General features: G+C 45.0%; 1 protein-coding gene across 1 annotated transcript; it reads left to right on the top strand.

The window, feature by feature from the left end:
• Nucleotides 1–16,917: 16,917 nt before the first annotated feature.
• LOC127780081 (F-box protein CPR1-like) lies at nucleotides 16,918–19,600 on the top strand. The gene is made up of 3 exons (XM_052307034.1): nucleotides 16,918–17,033; nucleotides 17,123–18,283; nucleotides 19,352–19,600. Exon 2 carries the CDS (start codon nucleotides 17,131–17,133, stop codon nucleotides 18,277–18,279), a length of 1,149 nt encoding a protein of 382 aa, XP_052162994.1. The 5' UTR covers nucleotides 16,918–17,033; nucleotides 17,123–17,130; the 3' UTR covers nucleotides 18,280–18,283; nucleotides 19,352–19,600.
• Nucleotides 19,601–22,347: the final 2,747 nt, after the last annotated feature.

The raw sequence follows: 22,347 nt of genomic DNA on the forward strand, positions 1-22,347 counted from the left end.
TAAGAAAGATTCAGGGTGAATATCACAAAAAAAAAAAAAAGGACGTATTGAGCAAATCCAGCTGTTGACGAAGTTCGAAGTCTGTTGATTTGTCTTTTGTCTTGAGGAACACTGATGAGGTTACCGCCCGTTGACACAGTTCTATGTTCTTAACTCCTCTGAAGTTCAGACTTCAGAGCCTGCACTCAATCCAAATGATGCAGAGTAAACTTTTGGCACAAACAAAAGAATCAAGTATTTTTACTGCCTTCATTGGAGATAATCAGACAAGAGCCTAAAATAATTAATGCAACATAAGCACATTCAATTCAACCAAATCAACCATTAATAATTCATTAATGGTTGGCTGTCAAACGGATTTTGTGATATCTGAAATTCTGAATGTGGATGCTACAGTTTTGCACTGAGCTTAAAATTCGGACGCCGACTGAGCAAGTTGTTGTGATGATGGCAGATCAACTAATGGTTGATTTCCTGGTGCTTGTGGGGGGTGATTTGAACTCTGAAGAGATTGTTTTGGTGCAGTACCTGCCTTAAGAAACTACTAGGTGCTTATCAGGTTCAGAGTTCAGACCCCTCATCTCCTCCTTGGGCAAGTTCTTCAGAAATTTTTACAAAGCCATTTGAGGGACGGCCGTTTGAGAAGCTTGGATGCAATCTGAAATTTTGGACTTTGTTAATGCTACTCCCTCCGTTTCACAATGTAAAACTTTGTAGCATTGTTCATATTCATATAGATGTCTAGATTCATTAACATCTATATGAATGTGAGCAATGCTAGAAAGTCTTACATTGTGAAACAAAGGAAATAGTTAACAACTTAAGATTGAGGGGAGATAGCCCTCCTCTGCTAGCAAGAAGAACGGATTCAGGAGCTGAAGATTCAGAATTAGCATATGTACAGTCCAAAATTGATTGGCCACTCTTCAATTTTTTTTAATTAAACTTCCCTAAAAAAATGAACTAAACAAAATTGTATTCAAATTTCAAATTTTTCTAACCGAAATTTCAGCAATGTTCCCCCCCCCACCCCCGCGGCAAAAAAAAAAAAAAAATTCTGATTTCCACCATATAGAACCCTATAGTCTTTCCCTTAAAAAAACCTACAGTCCAAGAAACCGATTTTTTTTTAGGCAAAGGTTTGAAGCCAATGATCTTTCATAAATAAAAGAAAAAGAAAAAGTCTGAACTCAATGAGATAACGTGTTGGCGTGAAATATACAAAACTCATATACATCTGTTCACTCTCTGCTCTACAGAAGGCACTCAAATCAATTCCTACACGCGACAATGTGCCAATGTCAGTCTTGATCTCACTCCAAATCGGATCCAAATTACATCGTGTTCGGACTTCGGATTCGAACTAATTAAGCGTCCCAGCATATAAATCGGATCCAAAATAAATTGTGTTCGGGCTCAAATTCGGATTCGAACTAAGCGTTCGCGCCATATTAAGCGCGCGCGCCACCGTCGCCCTCGATAACTCGTACAACGTGATCAGTGCGCCTCCGGAACTAGATTCACAAGCCGTCTCGACCAGCTCGCCGTGGCGTCATCAATGGCGGCGCCGCCGAGAAACCGCACGACGGAGGAGAAGGCCCATGTTGACAACGACGCGTTGCAGAGGTTTTGCGGCGCGTGGCGGGATATGCAGTGCTCTCGCCGCGGCGGCGGCGGGGACGCGTTCGTCGTCGGCGCGGTGTACCACATCGCCGAGGACCTCACCGACATCACCCTCATGGACGCGTACTCCGGCGAGGTCGTCAGGCGGATGGACGGGCTGAGCAGGCCAGGCCTCAAGGTCTGCGCCGGCGGCGACATGATCTGCGTCGTGAGCCCCGGCGACGGGCTGCTCCGCGTCGTCCACGTGGCCACCGGCGACCTGACCGACCTCTCGATGGGCTGCTCGGCGGCGACGGGGAGGAACGTCTCCTCCGGGTACACGCTGGGGAAGGTTCCCGCCACCGGCGAGCACAAGCTGCTCCACGTCTACGCCGCCGCCAACGGGTCCCAGTCAAGCGAGGTCCTCACCATCACCACCGGCGGCGGCGGCGGCGGCTGCCAGTGGAGGGCGACGCGGAGCCACCCGCCGATGAGGATCGAGCACGGGATCAGCCGGAGCAGCGCGACCGTCGGCGGCGTGGTCCACTTCCTCTCCCCGGCCACCACCTCCGCCCCGCGCGACCGCGGCGTCGAGTGCGACACCATCGCGGCGTTCGACCTCGCGACGGAGCTGTGGAGGCCGGCGCTGATGGACGGCCCGCTCCCCGCCGACCAGCGCCACCGCGGGCAGCGCCCCAACCTCGGCCTCGCCGCGCTCGACGGCCGCCTCGTCGCCGTCCACCACGACTACCCCGGCAGGACCATCAACCTCTGGTCCCTAACGCCGAACGACACGACATGGACAAAGCTCCACTCGCTCCCGATCAAGAACGTCCTCCGCGGGTGGGAAGAAGAACCGACGAGCCACCAGGCGGCGGCAGCGGAGGCGAAGCGCGGCGGGCGAAGCAAGAAGAGGAAGAAGAAGAAGGAGGAGGAGGTGAGGTGGTTGTGCAGGGAGAAGGTGGCGCAGCCGCTGGCGATGGTGGGAGACGGGAGGATGGCGGTGTGGGCGAGGGGGTGCGAGGGGGCGGTGCGGCTGCACGACCCGAGGACGGGGGCGTGCGAGGAGGTGGCGCAGGTGGAGAAGTGCGGCTGCGTCCTGGGCTTTTACTCCGGGGCTCTCTCGCCGTCTCACGCTGCTGAGATGGAGGAGTAACGTGCGTGTGCAGGGGGAAGAGTTTTAGGTAGCACTTCGGTGTGTAGGTGTAGCTAGACGAAACCTTACGTGCTACTGCGAAAGAATTGTATGGTAAAATACTAGATATGTGTCTCCTGCGCCGCTGATATGTAACTGGCATATGTGCGTAGGGAGAGATATTCTTTTTCTCTTTAAGAAAAAGGAAAAAGTTTATTTAGTATAAGTTTTAATTACTCTATTGTTAATTAATTTGGTGTACTTACCTTTATTTTGTAATTAGAAAATATGTCCGTGCGTTGCAATAGGTGAAGGCTATGTTAATCGTATTATTGTTATATAGTTTTTGTCTAAAAAGTATGTCCGGCGCTCTCTCGCGCTGCTGAGAATGAGATGGAGGAGTACGTGCGTGTGTGCAGGGAAGAGTTCTTGGTAGCACTTCGGTGTGTAGCTAGACAGAATCGTATGATGAAATAAGACAATCAAACAGAGGGGAAAAAACAGAGTTTCAGTTGGAAACTAATTGACTACTCGTACACTCTGCCATGCTCTGCTTACCTGGAGGTGAATGGTTCAGTTTGATTTTTTTTTTTTTTGAGATTTTCCACTAAAATGGAGTTGGGACCTTACTTGAATGTATACCACTCAGAAAAGGATTATAAGTTAGCATAATCTACGTACAATGTACAGTCCATGTCATATGTATTTTTGAGGGGAAGAAAAATACATATGTTAAAGATGGGTTCTACAAGACAGCAGTTTGAGGCAATCCTTACCTTCTATTTATATTGTTGGAGATAATAGTATTAGTACAGGTCTAGTTAACAAGATAACAATCTTATCGATTACTAGTTTTAACTGATGCAATTGTATGTAAACTATACACGAGATCATAAGATCACTTTGTTTAACACATTTCTTCAGTCTCAGTTGCTGGATGCTGAAACCATAAAAACTTCAGACTGAAAAGGGCTTTGTGAAAAAAATCTGGATCCTGACCCTGAGTGAAAAAATGAATTGAATATCCTAAACTTAACTGAAGTCCAATGAATTAATTTATGGAAGATTTATGATATTCCACTCAGAAAGAATTACCACTAAAAAAGATATTAGCAGTTAATAAGGTTCCCTTAGTTGTAAGTCAAACAAAGGTTCCCTTTTGTTATGAGCATTGTCAAACATCAATAGTGATCCGAAACTGATACTCGTCTCTTCTTTTCATTCAATCTGGCGTCAACCTAGGATGAGATATGACCCATCTTAGGCCAACGAATCTGGACATAGGTCACATCTCCTCCTAAGCTGAGTTATTTTGGGACGGAGGGATTATTGTTCAAGATGACACTGCAAACTGCTCTTATGCAGCCTGCTGCTGTATCGCCACTTGCTGTTGATGCAGCTCAATGTCCCTTTGTCTTTTGTTTGGAGGAAACTGATGAGGTTATTGATCATTTACACAGCTATGTGATTAACTACTGGATAAATTAGCTTGCTAAAACCGGGCCATGAAAAAGAACCACCAACTCAAGTATGAACTCCTCTGAAGTTCACAACTTCAGATTTCAGAGTCTACGCTCAATCCAGCTCATGCGGAGTGAACTTTTGGGCATAAATAAAAGAATCAATCAACAATTAATTTTGTTTATCAGATTAATGAAACATAAGCACCGTGAATTCAACCAATCAACAATTAGTGATATCAGCTTTGGATACACTTCATTATTTGAAGTTCAGAATTCAGCTAAGGATTGTGGTTTCAGACTTTCAGAAGCTGAAATGTTAAAAATACCAGAGCATTGTTGGTGCGCTGCAATACTTGAGGATCACAAGATGTTATTTCACAATCCGTTAACAAGGTGCACCGGTTGGCTGTGAAACGGATTATGTGATATCTGAAGGCTAGAGCTTTGCACTGAGCTTACAATTCAGAAAATTCAGTCAGCTCTTGTCAGGCGTCCTTGGACATTGGCTGGGCAGATTATTCTGATGATGGCAGATCAACTAATGGTTGATTTCGTGGTGCTCGTGAAAACTCTGAACTTGAGGGGTGATCCGAGCTCTAGAGAGATGGTTTGGGTGCAGATCTGAACAATGGTGATATGATACCGGTTAAGATTGAGGCTTTTTTTTTTGGTTCTCCTCAAAAAAAAAAAAAGATTGAGGTTTTTTTTCCTCCGTGCAGTGTACTCTGACATTCTCTGTAAAACAGAAATAGTAGATTGAGAGCATGAGAGAGGGCTTCCAACTTACATGACACATGTACTCTCAAGTCTAAACTCAATCCCATCTTGGGGAAATAAGGTCTGAACTCATAACGCACATGCTGTTTTGCTAAACAAAAGCTCAATCCAACTCATAAGTCATTCAAGAATAATTTTGGCATAAACAAACAAATCAAGACTCTAGTATTTAACTGTCTTGACTCTTCAGTATATATAAGATCCTAGAACAATTTATGATACTTAAGCACATTCGATTCAACCAATCAACAATTAATGTTCTCAGTTGCATACACCTAGTCAATCAACGTATTTTCAGGGCATCAATAAGCTACCTGGAGGTGAAGTGATATCTATGATCAGTGACATGGGACAAAGTATGTCGGGAATACCGACTTACAAGTTAAGCATTGAGAAAAGAACACCAAAACAGTCCAGAACTTACATACTAGTACCGAAGATATGACAATCTAGTACTTCAAGTTATAAAACTTTCTAGCATTGCCCACATTCATATAGATGTTAATGAATTTAGGCATATATATATGTCTAGATTCATTAGCATATACTCCCTCCGTTTCATAATGTAAGACTTTCTTGCCCACATTCATATAAATGTTAATGAATCTAGATATACAACATCTATATGAATATGGGCATGCTAGAAAGACTTACATTATGAAACGGAGGAAGTATATGAATGTGGGCAATGCTAAAAAGTCTTATAATATGAAATGGAGAAAGTATTTGCGATAAGAGGTTGATAGCCTGTTAGAACCACACTATAACAATTCAACCCAACAAAGCAAAGTATCACAATAAGATGCTAACTGCCACTTTATAGCACTCAGAAAATATTTATCCAGTCATCTTCATCATCATCACTATCAGGACAGCAGTCCCGGTAGATGGCACCATCCTGCACGCCATGTACCCAATCTACCTCTAAATCGCTATTTGTGATGAGCTTATCATTGGTGTAAGAACCGTTTGATCCATAGAATAACTTCTCGAACTCATCACGCCCATGGAAACTCTCCATGGCTGGATGCAGAATTCTGTTCCCTTGATACTCACAATAAATACAACGAACTTGTCCTGCCATTCATAACAAAAACACATTTCGACACAAATTAGTGGGATCAGAAATCATGGCAGCATGCATACCCTTGAAATAGGCGCACAATGTTCCATATGACTATGAGAGCATACTTCATTAGGATGAATCGTAACAAATTTGGAGCTGTCAAAGGATCAATTGAATCTAAGGCTAAGCAACTACTCTCTCCGTCCCAAAAAAACTCAACCTAGGAGGGGATGTGACCCCTCATAGGACACAAAATGTCCTATGAGGGGTCACATCCCCTCCTAGGTTGAGTTTTTTTTGGAACGGAGGGAGTAAGTGCTACGTGACTATAACAGCACAAGGGGTGGGGGGGGGGGGGGGGTTTCAAGCACCATAAACTAAACTTGCATCATAACAAAAGGGGCAATAACATGCAATAAGTCTATGTTCTATCTTATTCCATCCCAATTTATACCAACAGATTTCTATCTAAACTATTATGTGATAATTTCTTTTGATTCCCAGTAGAGCCAACATCACCCAAGCCATCATAATTGCTCATCAAGCACCAGTCCAATTACCACTTTCATTAGGGAGTCACCTAAAAGAACAATTTTTCAGTCTGCTATAAATACTATAAATTCTTTCAAGGTCATCATGGTTGCTATTTAGAACAGTGATTTAATGTTGTCTTGAAGCGTAATAGAAAAAGATAGACCATATGGTGAGCAGTCCACGAAATATTTTCAAATCAAGATATTCCATGATCTTAGTGTAATGTATAACTGATCTCCAATAAACAATATTACCATGCAACAGTAAATGATGTATTACTGAAAATTCTTTGTAAGACACAATAATCAGGTGGGACAATGGCTACTGCATGATGCCCCATGATGGCATTGCATTGGGCTATGGATCAAAATGTGAAAAGTACCCACCATGTAGCAACTAAACTCTATAGTTAAGCATAAGAAAGCACTGACGATAACATACAGGCAGTATTATTTTGATGATATTTGGATGAATTATAGGCAACCAAACATTGCAGAGTGTGAAATTGATAAAAAAAGAAAGAGCTCAATCTACAAGATAGAAAAATATCAAAACGGAAATTGCAAGGTCAAGGCTATAGCATACCAGCTTCTGGTTTCTGTGGAATCACAGGGACACACCAACAAGTATCAGCACCATCTTTGCCACATTCAGCAAAGAAGAGCGTTGGAGGATCATATAAGCGGGCTTTGCAAACTGCTAGAAAGTTGATATGGGTGTGATAATATTTGTCACGAGTCCATGGATTGTAGTCTCCAACTTTCTCACCCAAGCTGCGCACCGGGCCAGATACCAGCTCATTGACACCACAGATGAAATGAAGTTCAAACGGGTGATCCTCCTTCAACCACGAGTATGAAGAGTGTTAGATTGGAAACACGGCATAGCACAAATACACAGAATACACAAAGTGAAAACTATGGAATGAGTAAAGGAGTGTAGGGGGAGAAACCAACCATGGTATTGTTGAATTTGTCCAATGCATCTCTCACCATGCTGGTGACTCGGGCATGCTGACCCCAGAACCTATTCCTGCATTGACATATGTGATTATAGTCTCTCTTTTTTACCTTTCTACATGCTACATTCTGTTGTTGGTGCAGCTTGCCAGTAGAGGAGGGACACCGTTGTAATATCGTGCGAAGCAAACTAAGCTTCTGTGGGGAGAGTGGGCCATCCGAGGCAGACTGTGATCCTGGGACGCAAACCTGGATATGCAGAACCTCTGAGACAAGCTCAAGTTTACTCAGTAAACCAGTTGGCGATGCAAGGAACTCTTGCTGCGCAAGAGGGTAGCCATGAAACCCGGCGGTGGCCGCGGCAATATATGATTCATCAACACCGGCAGAAGGGGTGCTTTCTTCAACCACAGAGTGCTGAATATGAGAAGTGTCAGGATTGTCAAGAACTTGAGCACAATCTGAAAAGTCCAGACGCTTTTTTCTACTAGTAGCACTAGGCGTAGGAGAAAGGTTGGGATCAGCAGCTTTCAAGTTAACCCCGGTCACCAGCAGGCGCTGCATGGCTAGGTCAGGTGTGAGGCCTCGGTATCGAGTGCACAGGAAGGACACGAGGCCGTAGAGCGATCGAGCTACAATGCACGACAGCATCGTGGTGCTAATCATGGCCACTGGAAACTGTTTGCTTGCCGGGAAGTTGTGCTCGTACCAGATGGTGTTGACAATGATGTTGGAGACAGGGTCCAGTGGACCGTAGCAGTGGCCACCCATGAGCATGCTGCGGTGATACGAATCGCACAGCTCCGAGGTTGGCAGCCTGCCCATCGCCTGCAGGTAGAATCCATGGATTGTTGCAAGCAGCACTCGCTTCATGTGTGCCCGGGCAGGAGGCAGCCATTTGGGCCCTGCATAAATTCCCATCAATCTTTCTCGCGTAAGCCGCCTCTTGGCGAGTTCCCACGATCCTTCCAGCCGAAGGACAGGATCAGCTGCCGCATTATCCTTGTGTAGGCGACGTAGTACGCGACGCGCTACGTGCATCGTCGTCTCGCGTGGTGACGATGGCGCAGAGCCGAAGAGCGCCTCCACGACAGGCGAGAGCTGCTTCCACCCTAGCACGAGGCTCCGCGGATCGGGGTGCTTGGCGACGACCGCGGCGCATCTGAGGGCGACCTCAACCGCTGCCTCGGTGGGCTGGGAGCTGAGGTCGAACTCCCGGATTCCGCGCCTTCTGATGATGAGAAGCGAGGCCACAATTGGGTCAGCGTCCGCGGCGTCGAGGTATAGCCGTGCCTCGGCATCCGGGAGGTAGGGGAAGAGGCAGGTGAGGAAGGCGGTGAGACCGTCAAGCGAACGCTGGCTCAGATCAGCAGCATTGTCCCCTCTTCGTCGTCGTTTTCTTGATCCTCCTCCTGCTTCCACCCGCGGAGCAGCATTGTTGTTCAGGTCCTTAGCTTTCTCTCCTCCTCCTCCTACTACCGCCTGAGCTGCAGTAGCAGGAGACAATTCAGAGATGGCGCCGTTGATGAGGATGTTGGTGACGGGATCCAAAAGGCCAAAGCAAAATCCGTTCTTCTTCTCCAATGAACCCTTGTCAAGCTGCAGGTGGCTGTAGATCTTGTCGATCGTGGCAACAACTGCTGCAATCTCATCTTTCAGTCTGTATATGTGGAATTGGTCCTCAACTTCTCTCGGACTAAAAGTGCGCATGAGATTGCTGCTGCTGCTGCTGCCAGGGGCGGATCCAACTGGGGACATGGGAGTTCTTCAGTTGAACCCCCAAACTTTTTGGGGAACAAAAAACAAACTGTGAAATTGAGATTAAGGTTAAGGCTCTGAAATTGAGAGGAGCTTCTTCCCAATCTACAGGAGAAGCTAGGGTTCACGAACGCAAGCAAAATTCCAGGCAAAAGTAGTACCGGTGGGAGAGAGGGAAGAATCCGAAAGAGGATGTGGATGCTCGCCAGATGGAGATTAATTCAGCCGCGACTCGTCTTGCCGCGCAAGGAGCGGAGGAGACGGAGACGGGAGATCTTCTCTTACGCCAAGGGAAGATGAAAACGGTTTGGAAATTTTTTCGGAAACTTTCCGAAACGGAAACAAAAACTAATGTGATAATACTAATATCTGTCGGAAACGAATCCAGATTTTTCTTTCTCCGAATCAGAAACAAAGTATTTCTCATATACAACTGATTTTCAAACTTTTCTACTTCAATTATTTAGATTTATACTATGTGCTAGTACTTGTAACTACAAGATAGTACTTATAATTGTAGTGACAGATGAATATAGTTCTTTTCTTCCAACAAAATAAAGTGTACAACTAGTTGTATAATTATTAATTGATAAAAATTTAGAAATATCGATTTATTGCTTTAGAAAAGATATTGAACTACAGCTCTTCATTGATTTGAGAAGTTCGAATTTTATTTTCTGATAAATATCCATTACCCTATTCGCTCTGACTCGTATTCGATAATATTTGATTATGCTTTTGTATCCGTGGTTTTCAATTCCGATTTCGAAAAAAATAGGGAAACAAAAACGACAAAAGTGGTTTCTGTCCGTTTCTGAACCTTTTTCATCGCCACTGAAGATCTCCATTTCTTTTACTACTATAAAATTAGCTATTTCTTTATAATGACCGGTGGCCCACATAACAGCAGCACTCAGAGAAAAAAATGCAATAAACTCATTTGAGGATTGTGTTGACAACAAACTACTCAGACCACCAACAACCACTAACTGCCGCTCTACTCACCGCCACCGCTGCTCTTTCTCGTTGAGCCACCATAGTTCCTCCTCTCTGTCTTTGCATGCGCAACCGCACCCTCTAGTCACTGACATATCTTTTCTCCTCCCCCATCGCCATGCATGCTATTGTCATGGTCGCCGTTGAGGTTGGGGGTGTTAGGCTTTGTAGGGACTCGGGGAAGCAAGAGTCGACCTGATAAAGAGCAAGACTCTTGATCCGGGTTCCTCCTTGCTGGATAAAGAAAAAGGGGGAGAGAAAGAGAGTTAGTATGCATAATGGTTGCAAAGTCACCAGACTTGATAGAATGAGGTGGTCCAAATTAAAATGTAAAGTGAGATGTTGTGTAAATGAAAAGAATGGTTAAATGATGATATAATATGAAAACATTTAAGAATACATAGTTTAAACTGTAATTTACTTTTTTTTTCTCTAGCATAATTAAAGATGAGTTGTCCATTAACCGATAGTCTCATGATATACTAAGCCCACTACAATTTTATCGTCTCTGCATAGTATGGTTGATCGGTGTACTTAGCTATTACTAACAATCTTATGATATATTGATACATGACGATATAAACTTCTACTAACACGGGCTAATTAATTATGGTTAGATAAATCTAGCTTAAGAAAAGATAAAAATAATACCATATATTTTGCTCAATAATAAAGTATTGGATTGTGGTCCTGTTTTCTCACTACATGATATATGATGACTATCTCTTGTCACTGTGTACTCCTCAAAAAGGATTAGCAGTTAGAACATGCTTCAATATAATGTACGATCAATACCTCATGTGAGTAATTTGATGCAATCCTGCACACCTCAGATCATCAGGCTTCCCTTCTATTGTATTGCTGGACGTGAGTAGTACAGGCCTAGATCACCTGATAACAACTTTATTTTATTAGTTACAACTGATACAATTGTATCTAACCTAAACTATACATGAGATAAGATTCACTCTGTTTTCAGTCTCAGCTGCAGGAAGAAGATTGAGGTTGCCCCTGAACATGCTTCTGATTGAGGTTTCAAAAAATCAGATATTCAGAAGCTGACCGATGTTTAAATACCGCAGTACTGTTGATGCTAATCCATTTTATCTAAATGACTGTTGGTGCTAATACTCCTAAGTGTTTTCACAGCCATCAATCTGCCACTGCATTAATTCAGTAAAATTGCAGCAGAGTTTCAAATCAAGTATTAATGGGAGCTGCCATATTTTCTGGGCATTGAAACAAATTAATCTACCTGGAAGTGGACTGATGCTGACACAAGTTAAACAAGTAACCATATCCATGATCTGCTACATCCGAATGGTATGCAGTTTGTCAAACCGATTGCCACTCCTTTGTCAAGTTCAGATAAGTGAGCTCAAGATTGTTGTTTCATACTTTCTGAGCGGCTGCAGGAGAGGCTGATTGTCATGTAACAATGCAGTAACAAATGCCTTGCATTCTCCTGTTGATGACCAAATTAAGAGTTTGAAGGTATCATCATTAGCACACTGTCTTGCTGTTCAGTTTTTGTACAGTGAATGCTTGTTTTTCCTGCGACAATAACCATAGAGGAAGAACTAGCATCTTTTTCTGCCTCCATTTTTTTTTTGAAGTGAAAGCGGCAAAAATTTGCCGAATATATTAGAAGATTAGAAAATAAAGGAGTACATAAGAGCGATTACAAAATAGTGGATTGCAACAACTGAAAAGAGATGAAAGGAGATGAAGATCCCTTCTTTCTTCATGGCGGTTTGAAGGCCATCTCTGGCTAGACTGTCCTGAACTGCTCCTATGAACTGCAAGATCAAAGGAAGATCGCTTGGGCACTAATTGTGAGAAAGAAAAAGAAGAGTGCTCCAGGATACGCACCTAAACGAAAATCAGGTGGCAGCCATGGTAATCCAGGATATTAACCAAAGAGAGTTAGCTTTCCAATTTATAGACTAGAGCCTTTTGATGCTGTAACAGTACCAATGCTATTCGTGCCTATGTTTTCCTGTAACCTCAGTACTTGTAAAAACAATCATTCTCCTTCTTCTTAACACATAACAAACGGCATAGCTCCTGCCTTTTGCTTTAAAAAAAAAAGAAGTGTTTTGGAGGCTGCTTCAACAGTGTAGACTTGAGATGCTGTGTATTTCCATGTCAGTGAATCCGGTTCTGTATTGAGGTTCCCAACTTGAAGTTCTGTCCAGAGGTAGTATATCGGCTGTAAATCCTGAATGTTTCTGACTTGTTTTGTAGGGTTCTGAATCTTTTTTCCTTGATAATTCCTTCTGTGCCATCCTATTGTGTCTGTCCAGAATTTTGTTCTTTTCACCAGGGGAAGTGTCTTTTCTTGGAAAGTTTGATGAGACATAATGTCTTGATGTTTAGTTTGGATATAAAAGGTAACTGATTTTTTCAAAGATTTCAGTTGCCTGAAATCTAGACTGTCCCTAGTTTCAAAGTTTGGGCAGAATATTTTAGACATATTGCTGATGTTGACACTGAAAAATACTCTTTGCAGCCTATTGCCAATCCGTGAACTTCTGAAAGGTTTTATCCATGCTAGACTTGCTTGTATTCAATTCAAACAGGACAATGTTGTGCTACAAGGAGTCAAGGACATTGTGACAATTACTTGACATGTACAGACCATGAAACAGAAACAGCCAACTCAACTCTGAACTTTTCTGAAATTCAGACTTGAGAGTCTGAACTGAATCCAATTCATGCAAAGTACACTTTTGGCATAAACAAATGAATCAAGTAAATATTTTATTGCCATGAATAAGGAGTACAATTAGTGCTACTTAAGCACATTTAACTCAACCTATCAACAGCTAATGATATCTGCTTAGCTAAATAAATACCACTATACTAGCCATCAGAGGATTAAGCTCCTAAACATCTATGCTTCTTTATCTACACAAGAATCTCTTTCTACAAAGGACAATGTCACTGCTAATCCATCTCTAGCTCCATAGATCAAACAACTCATCATCAATGGTGAAGTCGATGCAGCTCAGGTCGTCCATCGTCTCGGCGAAGTCGATGCAGCTCAGGCCATCCATGCTGTCTGGAACTCCAAAACCAGTGGCCTCCACGTCCATGACACCCGATGAGGAGTGCTCCTTCTGCTTGTCCGGCGACGACATCATGGACCCTGCACCACCGCTGGCGTCCTTCAGCTCAGCCTCATAGTACCCGGAAAGAGAATCGTCCACCATGCCGGAGCAGCTCTGATCGGCGCCGACAGAGTCATTGGGGAGGTCCACCACTTCTGAATTAGGAGGAGGAACGGCGCCGGAGCAGCCATGATCGGCGATGTCAGAGACAGAGTCATCGTGATGGTTCACCATTGCTGCAGGAGGAAGAACGAGCTCCTCGATCAGAGCAGTCCCTGACACGGCGCTAGTGCAGCTCTGGCCATCCATGGCGGCAAAGTCAAAGCAGCCAACCATGTCATCCAGGCTCTCTGGAAGCTCGAAGAACATTGGCGCCTCATCATTTTGGTTGTCCTGCGATGACACCCAAGATGATGCCGGTGCTGCACGGTCGCCGCCGCCACTGGCTTCTGCTGGAAAGTTCAACGGGTCATCCATGCTCTCTGGACCTCCAAATTCAGCAAACTGCGCCGGTGCTACGCCACCACCGCTGTCAGCTTCAGCATCAGCTTCACAGCTTCCTTGTGGCAGAGAGACGAACTCAGGCACAAAACTCTGAAGCTCATCCTCATCGATTGACCCGGTTAGATCAGAAAACACCAGGGTAGAGTTGTCCCCCACGCCGAAGCAGCTCTGATCGGCGCCGTCAGAGTCAGAGTTATTGTCATGGTTCACCATTGTAGGTGGAGGAAGAAAGGGCTCCTCGAGCACAGCAATCTCTGACACGGCGCTAGTGCAGCTCTGGTTGTCCATGGAGGCGAAGTCGAAGCAGCCAACCATGTCATCCATGCTCTCTGGAAACTCAAAGAAAGCTGGTGCGTCGTCGTTTTGGTTGTCCAGCGATGATGCCCAAGACGGCGCCGGTGCTGCACCACCACTGCCACAGGCTTCCTCCGGTGGCAAGACTATCAGGTCGGGAAGAGCAGCAAACACACTCGAGCAGCCCTGATCAGCGCCATCGGAGTCATCAGCTTGGTTCACCACCTCTGCAGGAGGAGGAACAGGCTGTGGCGAGAGCGCCAAGTCCTCGATCAGAGCAGCCTCTGCCACGACGTCACGGCTTCCTTCTGGCAAAGAGACGAACAGGTTGCGCGCGGCGAACTCAGGCACAAAGCTCTGCAACTCATCCTCATAGATTGACCCGGGTTGATCAGGAAACACCAGGGAAGAGCCCTGATCGGTGACGTCACAGACACAGTCCACCACCGCAGCAGGAGGATGGACGGGCTGTGGCGGCGGCGCGCTGTCCTCGGGCAGAGCAGTCTCGGGCATGGCGATCTGTGGGGCGCAGCGCGCTCGACCGTGTTCGTCGTGGGCGCTCTGAGAATCCGGTTCCCTCTTGCGCTTCTTGCCGTGGCCACTGAACCGGATGCGGTACAGCCGCATCGCCGACGAGGCGAGGTCAGCCGGCGACGTGATGGCGTACTCGTGCATCACCCACCCCGAGCTCCCCTTCTCGCCATCCGCGAAGTAGCTGAGGACGTACTTGCGCCACGCGATCTCCACGCCGCCGCCGCCGCCACCATCGGGGACGACCAGTCTCTCGCCATCGACGCACATCCTCTGCCCCTGCCAGTACCCTCCGCCCTCGACCGTGCGCTTCTGCCGGCTCCCCTTGCCGTTCTTGGCCCGCGCCTCGGCGAAGAAGAACGCGTCATCGCCCCTGCTATGATCCGCAAGAAGCCTCCATGGCGGCGCGCAGAGGGGATCGGCGTCGAGGATGACGCCGTGGAGAGGGAGGGGCTTACCCTGGATGCGCGCGAGGAGGAAGCGGGCGACGAGCTCGTCGTCCTTGGGCTCGAACCTGAGCCCCGGCGGGAGCCCATCTCCAGCCGCCGCCGCCATGGATCGATCCGCAGGAGAGGAGAGGAATTTCTAGGGTTTGGGAGGAGGGTTTGGTTGGGAAGAGAGGAGAGGCGATTCGAATCGAGGAGGGGATGGGGATGTGAGCAACGGATAGGAGGCTATTTAAAGGCGGCGGCTTCGCGGGCGCGCGCGGGGAGATCAGGCTAGGGCTCAGCCGTGTGGAAATTTCCCCTTTTCTGTTTGAAAGTTTGATGCAATTTTATTCAGTTTGGAAGTTATTTGGAATAGCTTCGAATTTCGAACTGAGATTTTTAGTGTTGCGCTATTGCTGACGTTGACACTGCAAAATGCTCTGGATTCGCAGCCTAATGCCATCCCCTGAATTCTGAAGAAATCTTTTCTTGAAAGAACTGAAGAATTTTACCCATTCTGAACTTGAAGGACTGAAACATGGAAACATTTAGTTGAGAAGACAATAAAAAAGGACATTATGCTTAATGAATTGAAACAGTTTGGGAATAATAAGTGGTTACCCCTTTTAAGATCAAGAATGTGGTTTTCACCTGGTTAGCACCAAGTTAAGAAAATCCCCCTATTAATGTCTGCTCGTTGAACCGATGCATCATCCAGTAGTATTCCCTTTTGTATGTACATGAGTTAACTGTTAACTCATCCGGATTCAGATCTCCTGGATTGCCTAATTCCTCTGAACTATCCTTCTAAAAAAAAAATTCCTCTGAACTTGCATGGAGTGGCACTGTGCAGCAAATGCATTACATTTTGATTCTAGCTAGATGTAATACTTACGTAGTATCATCAACTATATATACGCACCTGCAAATCTGCAATGGTATAGTGCTAGTCTGAATTCATTTTTTTTAAGCATGTTTGAGTAGCACAAGATTATTCAGTCATAGAAAAATGTAGCACAAACTGTCCTGGGAGATATTGGCTATTTCTGGTTGCTAGTGTTGAAATCGACTTCCAGCCACACAAAGATCTTGGTCTCTTGGACCATATTTATCTGCAGAGGTAACATGCAGTAGGCCTCTGAATCACCAGACAATTTGAACCTCTGTATCTGTTCAGAATTTTGTTCCTTTTTTCTTTCACCATTTCTAACTGAAGATGCTGTCTGGCAGATCATAATCAGTTACACCAGCTTATGTTTTGACATTCTTGAACCCATCACTTTGCATTGTGTGCAATACACCTTCAGATCAAACAAAGGTCAATGGGGTGGATATTTCTAGTTGCGAATTCCTGAAATCCTGAAATGTTTTCTCCCTTTTTCTTTTGTATTTTTCAGCAGAGTCTTAACATTTTGCAACTGCAAAAATTTGGTTTGCAGCTGCTGCCTTTGTTTCGTACCAAATTCTCAACTTGATCTTTCAAACTGAGGCTTTCGTTAAACCAAGAAAATTCAGAGTGTATATATCAAACCGACGCAATTGCGACTGTGCTCTTGTGACTACATCCGGCCCCAGCCCACGTTTTTCTCTCTTTTTCAGGGGTCCCACGGTTATTTCTCCTTTTTTAAGGGTCCAATGGTTATTTTATTCTTTTAGGGGTCCCACAGTTATTTTTTTTCTTTTTTTAAGGGCCCTACGGTTATTTTTTATTTTTTGAAGGGTCCCACGGTTATTTTTCAGAATGAGATAAGACCCAGCAAAAGCAGAGACACATCCCGAGTCCCCGACTCATCCGAGTCTCCGGCGAGAGCCGCCGCCGCCGACGTGCCGGACTCCGGCTGCACCACCGGCCACCGCGCTAGCTCCGCTTCAGGTAAATCCCCTGAGCAGAGAAGATGGGTTGAAATCTCATCCGGTTTTTTTTTGATTTGAGGTCTCCTACCTACCTACCCGTTCGTCCAGCTCCGGCGATGGCGTCGGCGGCGGCGGCGGCGGGGTGGGGGCTCGGAGCCGTGGACGGCGTCCTGCCGCCGGAGCTGCTGCTCGACGTCCTGCTGCGCCTCCCCGCCGGGCCGATCTGCCGCCTCCGCGCCGTCTGCCGCTCGTGGCTCGCCTTCACCACCGACCCGCACTTCATCGCCGCGCACGCCGCCCGCCACCCTGCCCCGCTCCTCGCCGTCGGCGTGCAGGGCTTCCCCAGGCTCTGCGTCGACCTCGTCGACCTCTCCGGCAACCTTGTCAAGCAGATCCTCCGCGTGGGGAAAGGCAGGGTGGTGAGCGGGAGCTCCGCCGACCGTGTCCTCGTCGCCGGCGAGGACCACAGCGTCCGCGTGCTCAACCCTACCACTGGATCCATTTCAATTTTACCTAGCCATCGCTGCGGCGGCGCAGACCCCTCAACGATTGCGGCCTGGTTTGCATTTGGTCAGACAGCTTCCACGGGGGAGTGCAAATTAGTCCGGATTTTACTGAATATTGATAACTCTCGTCACCTATCCGAGGTTATCACCATCGGCGACACGGATGGAGAGTGGAGGGAGACGGCGAACCCGCCAGGCTACCTTGGTTGGAACTGCACCAATGGAGTTGTGTTCAAAGGCGCTGCTTACTTCATCTTGGATTACTGTTTCTCTGATCCCTCCTTCCTCGAGAGGGGCTGCATGCCTTCCTTCGACTTTGCGACGGAGAAGTGGAGTGTGGCCCTCCAAGGGCCGTTGAACAGAATTCTCGAGGAATCCAATGGCACGCTCAGCTATCATGACCTTGCCAATCAGCTTATGTTATCTGGACTTAAAGGCACTTTGTGTACATCGCACTGGAATGATCAATTTTATACCGTGGATCTATGGTTTCTAACTGATTCTGAAAAGGGTACATGGTCCAAAGATCATAGGATTAATGTTGATGCTGTTTTTCATGGGATTGGAGATTATCTGAAAGTGCAACCTTTGCTTGTGACGGATGAGGGAAAGATAGTACTCTCGATGCAGATGGGATCAAAAGGGGTTGTGCAGATTTATGATCCAGTAACTGACACTTCCTCGGATATAATTCAGATTAGTATCTACACTGGAGCAAGTGTGTTCACTGGAAGTTTATTATGTCCACAGAGTGTGTGACAAGGTAAAGTTTGGTTTCACATCATCACATTATTGATATTCATGCCGTAATTTGGTTATATTTGTGTGTTTTATCATGTTTAGTTTCAGCATCTTTATTTTGTCATTTATTTCAAGAAAAATGACCAGTTCCATTGAAATATCCATCATTCTTTATGATGTTAAAAACTTCCATAGGTCAAGAAAATAAGATGTTTCTCCAACTGCAATTAGCAAATGGGCCTATATACTTTGATAAATGATAATTATAGCAGAAATGAGAAGAATCCAATGATTAATGAAACACTTAATCATCTGCTCATTGAGATGTATTGTAGTTATGTACTGCTGGCAAGTGGCAATTCTTGCTAAAGTTGTCGCCTAAGGAGGGTTTGTTATTAATTTAAACAAACATATATTTTATCAATGTGTTGATAAAAAAAATAATTGGAAGGTCTTTTGAGTCTTTATCACAATATTTTTAAAACGGAAAATAATTTTGCATATGAAAATAGAAAAAACATAAGTTATATCAAAATTTTCATATGCTCTGTTTATATAAAAATGGATTGTTCTATGATTTAATCTCGTTTTTAGTGGCCAAGAAATATTGAAAGTTGCAAATCGCTTCACCGAATTGCATAAATGGAGATTAGTAGCATGAGTCCATGCTGATAATTGAGTCTCTAGCTTAAATTTGTCGATTGTTTTCTCAACTGCATGATACTAGGGGAGAAAAAGGTTAGTCTCCCAGATAGCTATTAGGGAAAAAAAGTTCAGTTGGCAGTATGATAAACACTTGGAATGCCAATTATGCTTTATGTCATTATTAGGGAACTAAAAAGACCACTGTTTTATCTTGTGATGTCATACATCTGAAAGGTTTTAACTTGAGAATAAACTATAGAACTTAAGTAATGAATGGAAATGTTTTAATGTTGTGGTGGGAGTTCTTGATCCTGGAAACACGGGCATGGGGCTTTCTTGGTCTGGGACATGTCACATGCCTGTGGCCCTGGTTGGCACTATTTATCTTGACCATATGAGTTCAGCTTGACATATATTTATTTTGGTTTCTGCTTCTGTCTTGTAGGTTGGCAGGGCATTGTACGAGGTGCTACCACAAAGCTGGGCACTTAGGATCTCTACTGCTCTGATGATGTTTCGGTTTGGTGTCATCAAGGTGTAGTTGATGTCCCTCGAAAATGTAACAAAAAAAATGGTGTAGCTGATATTTGCTGTGTCTTCGTCATGTCTCTGAATCTCTGATCGATCGCGTTATTGCGATATGTTCTGTAATCATATCAACAATTCTGGAGTTAAGCATATGCCGTTAGCTCGAGTTTGAGGGATCGTGTGCTCCTGTCTCGAGTTTTACCTGATGCAACGACTTTATGCAAATAGTAGGATGAAATTAATGCTCGTCAACGTAAGTTTCGTTTTCGTAGATGGATTCCTCTGACAGAAGAAATTAACCGACTTGGTTTCTTTCATTTATAGTGAACTTACAAGCACGGATTTTTTGCAGGAACTTTCTTTCAGTATATAGAACTTTCTGTTCGTATGAGCAATTAATCACATCTTAATATCTTACCAGTTGTCCACTTCTGATGCATCAGAAAACTGAATCAAAACAGACCTTAACATTTCGATGGTCAGTAAATGTATCCACCTGCAAGAGGCGAAATAGAAGGATTTTTTAAATAACAATTATCACCCAGTACAGCATTAGACAGAGCTTGAAGAGAGTCAAGCTCCTGGTAAGAATGGCATGTACAAAAACATCTTTGCCTGCTAATTTGATTAAGCAGAACCTCCTGCCATTTCTTAAAAAGAGTTCAGGGAATCTGCTATAGAAAGGAAGCCTGAGCCAAGAACAAAATGTTCATAGAGCGATTGCGTTACAAAAAGCGGCCAACATAAATCCATGTCATACAAGAAAAGGGTCTCAACAACTCATTCCAATCGTCATCAGAGTGATTTTCCGTTGAACACGACTACTGTCTGTCATACCGAGTAATGTGAACGACCATTCAATCAGTACGTAAGCCTCAGTTTTCAATAGATGAATTCGAAGCTTCCCTCGTACTCACTCTATCCATAAATATTTTGACGCCGTTGACTATTTTAAACATGTTTGACCATTCGTCTTATTTAAAAACTTTTTTTTTCAACAGAGACATGCAAAAAAAAAAGAGCTCATCATTATCCCCCTGGCAGAAATGCCATCTACTTTTTTTTTTCAAATATGATTTCTTCTTAAGAATCCAAAATGTCACGGCCAAGAGCATCCAATTCATCAGGAATCTGTTATCCCCCATCAACCTCAGGTGACCTACAAGGTGAAATGAGTGAACAAGAAAGTTACAAAGATGAACAAAATCATCAAAATTACTGCAATCATAGTGCAATAAACTCCAGATACATGATAGTCTTAACTCTTATCATAAGAAAAAAAACTATTCTAGAGCAAAGTATTGTATCTTGCATCTAACACATCCATTAGAGGTGCCATTCTTGTATGACGATTCAGAAATCTACTACTCGTTCTGCTTGTAAAAATAATTAACAAGGTTTTTGCAAATCAGACAGCGTGAACCCAATGACAAAGAGTGCTGGTCCGTGGCCAAATCTAATTTTCATTATTTATTCCTTGCAAAGGAACAATCTCTGTAGTACTACACAATATGCACTGGATATTGCTAGTTTATGCTCAAAATGTGTACTAAATCACCATTTTAAAAAAAGAGATTTTTTATGGTCCAGCAAATTGTACCGCTCAGTACCAGTACGCATCTGCCGTTCGTTCCGGCATGGGTAGGATCGGAAGAGAGTGGCGCTGGCCATGCCTTGAAGCAATCAAGTGGCGGCGAGCGGCGGATTCCGGCATGCGTTGAAGCAGGCCGCTGCGGCGGCATCGAACTCGTCCTTCCCAGTGGCAGCGGCGTTGAAGCAAGCCGCGACGGTAGCGAACTCGTCGTTCCTGGTGGCGGCGGCGTCGATGTCGTCCTTCCCGGCGGCAGCGGCGTCGATGTCGTCCTTCCCCGCGGCGGTAGCGGTGGCGATGTTGAAGCAGGCGATGGCAGCAGCGAACTCGTCGTTCCCGGCGGCGGTGGCGGCGTCGATGTCGTCCTTCCCGGAGGCGGCGGCGTCGATGTCATCGTTCCCGGCGGCGGCGGCGGCGACGGCTGAGTTCACCTCCAAGAGTCGGCGGCGTAGATCCAGGAGGCGACGGCGGCGTCGATCGATCGAGAATCCCAGCGCTTCTAGGGTTCGAGCTGCCCGTCCATCCCTCCCGATCCGGTTATTGCACGCGAAGTTACGTTTTTGCCTTTTCACCTCAGTTCTCCGCGTGGTACTGCACAGAGACAGAATTGGTACCGCCCGGTACCAAACTCTACCAGCCGTTAGATCAGGCCAGATCCAACGGCCAGGATTTTGGTACCGGGCGGTACCGGTACCGACCGCTGTCCCGTAACAACGCTCTAAAAAAAAACACAGAAGACTATACAATAACTCACTAACTGAACTTCTTAACATATATCATACTAGTATCATACAGCGTACTTAACATGGTATTAGCATGACCATGGAAAATTTAAAAGTACAAAGCAGTATAGCATACTAATATAATGTACTCTGAAAGCATGCAAGTAACTTTGGATTGATGCATACATCATACAAAAGTTGCACTAATTTCCCAGCATGTGCAAGATTGAGCAAACAGAAGCAAGTACAGTAAGGTGGTACTCACCTAATCAGTAGCGACGACTCTATGAACTCAATAGATTTCCTGTATAAATACCAAAGTGTTTGTAACTTGAACGGCTAGCCTCAAACACAGTAGCACAAGTGCCAGTTCCTGGATCCTCACTTCTAAATTCCTTATTTACACTCCTAGTATAGACTCTGCCATCATCTAATACCAGCAAAGGATGCACAGTTACAATAATAAACTGAGATGGCAAGCTGAACTTTTTAACCCACATACCAGTCTCAGAATCCAGCTCATGCGGAATATTGTGAACTGTAACTAAGCAGCCACCTGAATCAGCCAACGATAACTGCAAGTTAAGTTCCGAGTAAGTG

This window comes from Oryza glaberrima, chromosome 7 (genome assembly GCF_000147395.1).
Source record: "Oryza glaberrima chromosome 7, OglaRS2, whole genome shotgun sequence".
Taxonomy (NCBI): Eukaryota; Viridiplantae; Streptophyta; class Magnoliopsida; order Poales; family Poaceae; genus Oryza; species Oryza glaberrima.